Source organism: Epinephelus moara, chromosome 17, assembly GCF_006386435.1.
Source record: "Epinephelus moara isolate mb chromosome 17, YSFRI_EMoa_1.0, whole genome shotgun sequence".
NCBI lineage: Eukaryota > Metazoa > Chordata > Actinopteri > Perciformes > Serranidae > Epinephelus > Epinephelus moara.
Window position 1 is genome coordinate 1109265 of NC_065522.1, and position 8842 is coordinate 1118106.

An 8842-nucleotide genomic window follows, 5' to 3' on the forward strand; every position below is an offset into this window, starting at 1 on the left:
ATTTAGAGTTTATACCATCGGGTTTAGATATGCGATTTAGGCAGTGGGCACATAACGGTATAACAGCGTAGTGCACTATAGCAGGTGAGAATGGCTTAGAGTCTTTTACCTACATCTCAAATAAATACAGACTGGGAAGAGAAGATATGTTCAGATATTTCCAGGTCAGAGACTATTTCAATAAAGAAATCAAACAATTAGACAATATTGAATCCAATTTGATTAATATATTTACTGATGCATATAAGGCTAAAGACAGCAAACACTTAATATCACAAATTTATAAAAGACCACAAAACTCCAAAAGCCATTCCACTTTCCAGGTTAAGCAGAAATGGGAGAGGGAGTCTGGTCTGGAGATATCTGAGGATGACTGGAGGTATATTTGGGAAGGTCAGGCCAGGACTACCAATTCCAGAGCCTGGCGAGAATTCTGCTGGAAGAACATAATAAGATTTTTTATCACTCCAAAACTGAAATTTAAACAGCAGGGTTTTCGGGGTCAGGATATATGCTGGAGGCAGTGTGGAAAGTCAATGGCAGACCACTATCATGTATTCTGGGCCTGCCCCCTTATTCAACCATATTGGCAAGAGATTGCTGAAGAAATACAGACAATTTTCGGACTAGAACTAGAGTTTTCCTTTATTGCAATGTATCTGGGTAAAATCCCAGATGGACTTATGGCCCAGGATAACTATCTCTATAAAGTACTCTTGGCTGCGAGCAAGAAGGCCATTACACGGAAATGGCTGCAAACAAAGCTGCCATCAAGGGATGACTGGACCACAGTTGTTGATGATATACATCGTATGGAAAAACTAACCTTCACCTTAAGATTACAGGCTGAGCAGTATACAAAGTACTGGGAAAGGTGGACTTCATATTCTGTGGAATGTAACTCACTGACTGTGTGAATATAAAATCCTGTCTTGTACTAATGTATACCCTAAGTCAACCTGTTTGTTCTCTCTTTTTTTTTAATTTTTATTTTTATTTCTTTATTGTTGTTGGAAAAACCTGAAATCACCAATAAAAAGAAAGTTACAAAAAAAAAGAAGAAGATATGTTTCCGTTTATGAGGCAAACTGTCTTACTATAACAGGTTTGGCAGATTTATGGTCATGTTTGACACAGCAAACAACACGTGGCATTGCCATTGTGTTAAAACCAAACAGGCCTGTGTCCACAAGGCCATTGCGAAATGGCACTTTTTCCAGACAAGGAAGGAGCTCTTCACAGGAGATGAGTGCGGATACTCAAGAGAGTCAGGGCTCTGAAGACGAGGTGGAAACTGTCACCTCAAGAGATTTTCAGTATCCCCCTCGAGATCAGGACTTGGGGAGAATTGTTAGGTACATTCACAACAAGAAAAGGCTTCCTGCAGACTTGCCTGCAAAGGTGTATGGGTTGACAAGTGAGACAGAAGTGCCTAAACATCTGATACCCAAAGAGTGTGTTTGTCCTGAATGTCCTGGCGATCTTCCCCTTGGTGAACTCCTGATCATCAGTAGATCAGCAAAGGGAATCATCGAGGGTCTGTGTCACGTTTAAACTAAAATTGACTAAAAATTCTTCCTTTTCCAAGTTGTATATACCACTAATGATCTACTTATGCATTTCAGGTGTGACAACTTACAGTAAAAAATGCAGCAGATGTGGAATGATGGTGCGATACCAGGAATGGGAGGATGGCTTACATAACTTTAATGACAAAGTCATTCTAACCCTCCATTTTTGCCTCTATCTTCGGAACTGCCTCCAGGTCAAATGTTCAAGAATTCAATACGTGAATTTTTTTTTTAAATGTGACCATACTGCATGTTAAATGCGTAACTCTGATATTCCATATCTTTATGCACAGTAGGCCATTAATTAAGCAGTTAGAACTCAGGTGCAGGCTGAGGCTTCTAAGCTGACAGTCATGACATTAGGCCATTAAATACATAATTGGAACTTTCCCAGTTGCACACTTGCATGAAATTACATTTTCTAATTTATTATTGATGTTTTATGCCAGACTCACACAGCTCTGGGTCGAGCCATCGAGACATGGGAGCTGACTTCGGGACAGCAGTACCCAAACAAAAATAGCCTAATACATGGATACCTACATTTTGAAGCACTGACGGGCCATGATTATAACTTCTCCTGTGTCCGCTGTGGACATTACCCTCCTGTGGTGGTCATGGATCTCCACAAGAGCTGTGTCTTCAGCTTGGCAGGTACAATACAGGTTTTATTTACATGGTGAACCCCTCCACCCCTCCCGGTGGTCTAACTAGAGTATAATTATATTTCTTTTTATTTTAGTCAGTGAACTGGAGGATCCACCAGATGGATTTGATGGGGAGGTGGACATTGATGAGTTCTGGGACTCTCTATGTTTAGAGAGGATTGCGCGTGGTTTTGTTCCAAGTAAGTGACTTTTTAAATATAATGTTTGTTTATCATGTTGTCCAGAGAGATATAATTCCTTTGTTACCTTTTTGCCCTGTCTTTCTCACTCCACTTTAAGAATTACAAAGTCAATTTCGAGCCATCAATGCAGACTATTTTTCTTTCAGGTGATCGACAAAATCCTTTTGCCGTTAAACCTACGTACCACCACTGGGCCCCGTGGATTGGACCTCACACCCGCAAATCCAACAAGGTGCTCAATACGGAGCATGAAAAGGTCCACACAACAAGGCACCCAAAAGAACAGACAGAGGTTGACATAACAGAGGACAGGCTACTGGATGAAATATCTAATTTGAAGGTAAATGGGTCTGTGTTTTGTTGTTGTTTATTCTATAGAATGAATATAGCTAGTATAAATGTGTTTACAGTGTACACCTTTATTTTGTATATCTATTACAGGTCCATGCCATCCGAAAGCTCTGCAGGGAGTGCAGAATTGATTCCCAAGGTTCCAAAATGGAATTGATTCTACAGCTGAGAGAAGAAATGAAAACTCGAAGCAAATATGATCAAATCTTTCAGAAGGTTTGGGGAGCATCTGGTAAGTAAAAAAAAAAAAGTCCCAACAATGTTGATCTTTTCTCATGAGATGACTGCTGGTAATTTAGTTTGACTTCCTTGAACACTTGTTCTCCTCAGGTGGCTGGGCTGTTGTTATGTGTCCCTGTGGACAGGTTGTCTCGCTGAAATTTAACATTAGGGCAGAAAGTCCAAGGGACTTCACTGATTTATTGTTATCTTGGAAGCACATGCCCAACATATGCATATATTACTTTGCAAGAGGTCTGGCGGTGCATGCTAACCTTAGAGAGCCCGAGACGATGCCTTTCAGCCCTCATGAGGGAAGGCTGTTGGACCCCAGCCATGAAAACTTGCAGTGGGCATCCAATGGTGGTATGGTCAGTTTACCATGGCTTAACACTAGGAAAACTGTGCCGGACCTGGGTGGCCATCCATTGACTGGCTCAGCAGACCACTATTGTCTCTACGACACGTTCCATGAGGGAAACACTAAAGACCCAAAAGATATCCTCCGGAGGATAAAGATGGTACCTGAACTGGCAGGGAGAATCAACAGCCAGGTTGCAGAACAGCTCTTCTCAACTATGAAGAAAAACAACTATTACATGAATATGCTCTCGCCATCTGCTCACGTTTTCATGATGCGTAATGTTATTCACAATTACAATCAGCGGAAGAACGAGAAGATCAAGGAGGAATTAAAGAAGCTTGTGACTCCTGAAATTCAGCTTTGTCTCAATGAGCATGGTCGGGCAGAATTCTGTGCTTCTCAGCCAACAGAGCTTAGCCCCGAACCAGTTGTTGCCTCCTCCTCTCAGCCAGCAGAAATGGAGTTTAGCTCAGACCCAGATCTTTCACCACCCTCTAAACGTAAGGACATTTTCTATATTTTATGCATTGTATTAGTGATTGTGTATATGTATCCAATAACACATTTCCTCTCATTTTTGTCTCATCTCTTCATTTGGAATTAGGCTCAAGGTTACAGTTGCTCTCCTCAGCTGTTGACCGCACTAATCCCAACTTTACAGTTGTTGATTGGACACGAGAACCAAGCGCAAGACTCTGTGAATTGGTAAGTTTGAGATTATTTTTTCTGAATTAGAAATTTGAAATATGCATGCATTCATGATGTTCTGTATATTTCCCCATAGCTGGACTATGTTCTGGATAGTGAGGGTGATCCTGAGGAGGAAATTGTCCAAGCCCACAACTCGATCCTCAAAAGGTCTGACGTTTGGACTCTGGGCCTAGAACGAGATGTTGAAGCAATGGTAAATCTGAACCAAGTGTGTTTTTATAACTGTATTTCCTCATGGTATGGGATAATTAATTGTCTAATCATTGTTTCCTTTTAGATTGCAAATTGTTGTTTCAACATTATCGTCAAGACTGCAAATGCACATGTAAGTTACAATTATTACGTTTTACATAATCTGTGCATTCATGTTTCCTGACTGTATACTTTTATGTTGCCTACACAAAGTGTGTGTTATGCATCTGTTTTCAAACAAAGGGCATTGCTACCATGGCTGTGGATGCCTATGTGGTGGTCACCTGGCTTCCTCCGTATGAGGCTTCTCCCATTGCTAAAATGATTGTGAGTAGTAATATAACAGAACTTGTACCTCAGCTTTAACCTCCTGTTCAAGTTCCTCTTTGAACTCTTTTTGTTTTCCTCAGTGTGACTTTGCATCCAAAGACGTGGTGCTTCTCCCTGCCTGGCAGCCTGGGCACTGGACATTGTGTGTGAGTAAACCCACTGCTGTTATTATTGAACCCTCATCCATGCTTTTGTTTGTCACAACATTTTTGATATGCATAACGATTTCAGGTCTAAGAATCTAACCCGACCTTTTCTGGATCAATTCCAACCTCTCCTTGCCCCCTATTTTGTGTTGTGTGCTGAAGGGTCTTACCATGCACTCCCATCTCCCAATGAAACTAACGTTTTTGGCCATGCTGAACATGAATTTGAATGTGAATTTGTTTCAGCCTCAAAGAATGGGTGAATCAGAGCAATCACTTGTAAAGCACTTCGGATAAAATTATATTCATTATTATAGATATATTATATAGCCTTATAAATGCACTATTTACTATAACTGTACTTTTGTTTGAAGTAGGATTTGGGTCTTTAACCAGCCCTTATCTTGCCATTGCATGAAATAAAACTTTTAACAGGTTCTCAAACCAAGACTGAGGATTATGCAATATTTTAATTCAAGACGCCCTAGTGGCTTTGGAGATGGCCGCTACCTACAAATCTTCAGGTTTTTCATAGAAAGCTGAAAGCTGATTACTGGTTCCCTATGTTCTTATCTAATTCTGGGTCTTGCAGCAGTAACAGTCTATTTTCCTATTCAAAGCAATTTCCATGTTTACACCTTAAAGTAGTTTTGTTTAAAATGAAGTTCTTCATTGGTTCACTAGAAACCTCATCTGCATCTTTACTTTAGAAAAATGTTATTTAGACCACCCAAATACTGCTTTGAGAACCCAAGAACTTAGATATGATCATGTCTTGGGTTTTTTGGAAGTGTCGTAGTTCTGTTTTGGACAATACTTCCTTTTTGTTTCATTTTTTCTTTCTTGTTTTGTTCTGCATTTATTGTTCCTCCTGTTCATATGTTCCATACGTTCTATAAGTCCCTACTAGGAATTGCTGCTACTTCCAGGTCACTTTTTAGTACGGGTAGGTGCAGTTCAGCCCCATTTTTAAACCATGCTCTTAGGGCTCAAGGTGGGTATGTGTAGTTATGGTAGAGATTCAGCAATACCTAAACAGGGTTCACTGTTAAATTTGAAAGACATGAATTGCAACTTACACGTCTTCCAAACCTTTTCAGTAACCTGGCACATGCTGTGTCCAATGGACCATGGAAGGCATTTTACTTGGATGACGAGGTAAAACGTGTGGCTGGAGCGCGATTCATTGCATTTAGTAGAGTAGCATACACTGGTACATAGGCAGGCCTCTTGATTGTTTATTATGATTTGATGAAGTGATCCTATGTGATGCTGATGGACCCTGGTTGCTGTTAAATTCTTGTTTAAAGCGCATCGTATTGCACTTTTTGTATGATTAAAGCTACAAAATGATAGTGGATATCAGTAGGCACCATATAATAAGAATCATTGATAATAAATCACACTCCCCTTTCTACCACCACAGGGCGCATCTCACCAGCATCAGAGTAACAGCTGTGGGGTGTTTATGCTGATGGTGAGATGCAATATTTTCAGAAATGATGACTGATGACTAGTTTGCAGAACAACTAACACATTTGTATGTCCATTTCAGTACGCAATGTATGCTACCCTACAAAAGCCATATGATTTCAGTGAGGTGAGTTCTTTCAAATCTCAATCAGATGTGTAGTGTGAAATATAAGGCTTTTAATAATTTAGTCATCCTATCTGGAGGCTACAGTAAACATGAACCAATAGGCCATACACCTAACTTTGTCTGCAGGTACTGTACTTACTGGAGGAGATGGCTACATCTGTAAAAATGTACACTGCCATAGTTCTTATCAATGAGTAAACAGTACTGTAACATGGATTTGTATCAGGCTATGAAGACATTTAAAGCATAACTTTATTTTCAGGTGGACATGCTCTCTATCAGGAGGTGGTGGTGTGGGCAGCTGCTGGAGACCTTTACGCTTGAAAGGTGTTACATACTGCGTCCATATTTTGCTATTTACTTATATTTGGTGCTCATGAAGATGGTAACCGGTATACTGATCGCTCTTTCTTTATTTATTTCTCTCTCTCTCTCTCCCTAGCCCTGCAGGACTAGCTGGCACAGCCATCTCAATCTCTCCATCTCCCCATCTCAGCCACACCTCCCAATCTCTAAGCAGTGAAAGGTTTTATACACTGTGTCCATATTTTGCTATTTACTTATATTTGGTGCTCATGAAGATGGTAGCCAATATACTGATCTCGCTCTTTCTTTCTCTCTCTCTAGCGATGCAGGACTAGCTGGCACACCCGTCTCACTCTCTCCATCTCCCCATCTCAGCCACACCTTCCAGTCTCGAAGCTGTCCAGCAGGACCAGCAGGCACACCCATCACAACAGAGGACAGGCCATTCTTACCACCCGAAGTCCTTCAGCTTATTATTGAAGAGACACTGAGTATGGACATGGCTATGCTTGAAGTGTTTAACAGAGTTTCGAAAACTTTCCAGGAACTCGCAAAGCCATTCCGCCCCTCCATTTATATTAATGATAGTTTGGCAGGGGACCTCAAACTTAAGAAAGGCAGTCTGATACATATAACGGCTGGAAAAATGTATAAGACTGCAGGCCGTGGCAGTGGCCTTGCACTACGCCTCAAAGGCTTTTCCAAAAGAAGGAACTGGCCTGGCGCACACCTGGCGCTGAGACACATAGCTTATGGCAGGTATCTGATTGAAGATGTCTGCCTAGCATAGGCACTTTGTATTATACTGCCACGAAAGGTACATACTGCACATACTCTGAATGTAAATATACATACTGTACATACTGTGCCTACAATAGCAAATGGTCAATTGTTCAGATAAATTTACTGTAATTTGTGTCATCCAAAGTGCCAGTGAACCCTTGGAGTCAAATAGCCTACTGTCTGAGCCTTCATAAAGTGGCTGGTAACTAACTGTACATACTGTGCCGTAACTAACTGTACATACTGTGCCTACAATGGTAAATGGTAAATTGTTCAGATAACTTACTGTAATTTGTGTCATCCAAAGTGCCAGTGGGAAAAGTAAGTGAACCCTACTGTCTGAGCCTTAATAAAGTGTATGGTAACTGGATTGGAACTGCACAATGTCCCAAGTGTTATTTTAATGTAGTCATTATTCAATTCAGGCATATTCTTGCACAACTGTATTGCTTTCGGACTGGATCTCCAGAGTAGTCCTACACATAAATGTAAGCTTAGACCACTAGCTCTTATTTAGAAAGATCTTATTTTGAAACTTGGCTAACTGGTTCTATGCTATGTAGTTCTATGATCTTATTTTGAGAGATCTTATTTTGAAACTTGGCTAACTAGTTCTATGCTATCCAGTTCTATGATCGTATTTTGAAATTTAGTTAACTAGTTCTATGCTATCTAGTTCTATGATCTTATTTTAAAAAATCTTATTTTGAAACTTGGCTAACTAGTTCTATGCTATCTAGTTCTATGCGTTCCAGTCGGCGAAAACGGGAACCCCCACCAGCGCGAGAACGCCCAAATGGGCGTTGGATGATAATAGGTTCGTTCGAGATGAGCCAGTCCTGCGCAGATTCGATCACCGGAGATCGGCGCACAATGCATGCCGGTTAGTTTTGTGTCCGACTTCATCCCCATTTGCTCTGACATATTACAAAAGTGGACGGCGATAAAACTGCGAGAGCGAGGCGGCCGCAGTTTTTAGAGCCAGGCGCTGCAGTTGCTCTCCACCGACTGCACCGCCTGGCTCTCACCTGATCTAACAGCTGATTGGTTCAGATGTCGACTCAACAATATGACGTTTTAGATAAACTACTCATTTTTGTTGTATTTTAGAGATTAAGATTGTAGGCTATTTGTCTGACCTGAAGGTTTATTCTGTGAACAGAAAACATGTTGTGTGACTGATGGTGAAAACAAACTGATATATGGGTCTGATCACTTTTTTAATGAATTGACATCATTCCAGACAGGATGTTAGTGTGTCTGTGACTTCCTGTACGGACTGAAGGCTGCTGGAAACTGTCCGACTTCACCGCAGCTTTTTGTCACCGCCCCCCGCTGCGGCCGCCTGCTCTCGTCTACTTTTCAGGCGAGGCGCAGTTCATCTCGAACGAGCCTATTGTCCGTTCGGCACTTAAGGGG

At 41.1% G+C, this 8842-nt stretch overlaps 1 protein-coding gene across 1 annotated transcript; it reads left to right on the forward strand.

Annotated features, from left to right (window-relative positions):
• Positions 1-1245: 1245 nt before the first annotated feature.
• LOC126404652 (uncharacterized) lies at positions 1246-7120 on the forward strand. The gene is made up of 12 exons (XM_050068030.1): positions 1246-1417; positions 1626-1765; positions 2021-2225; positions 2314-2418; positions 2568-2761; positions 2863-3004; positions 3103-3855; positions 3960-4060; positions 4140-4259; positions 4502-4585; positions 4669-4734; positions 7016-7120. The coding sequence occupies exons 1-12, from the start codon at positions 1246-1248 to the stop codon at positions 7118-7120; spliced, it is 2187 nt and encodes a 728-aa protein (XP_049923987.1).
• The last annotated feature ends 1722 nt before the right edge of the window (positions 7121-8842 follow it).

Bases quoted from the DNA above. Each gene is read 5' to 3' on its own strand.
- LOC126404652 (XM_050068030.1), top strand. From the start codon at position 1,246: ATGAGTGCGGATACTCAAGAGAGTCAGGGCTCTGAAGACGAGGTGGAA. The intron at 1,418-1,625 runs GTGAGACAGAAG...TATGCATTTCAG, and splicing joins AAAGGTGTATGGGTTGACAA to GTGTGACAACTTACAGTAAA. The intron at 4,260-4,501 runs GTAAATCTGAAC...TTTCAAACAAAG, and splicing joins AACGAGATGTTGAAGCAATG to GGCATTGCTACCATGGCTGT.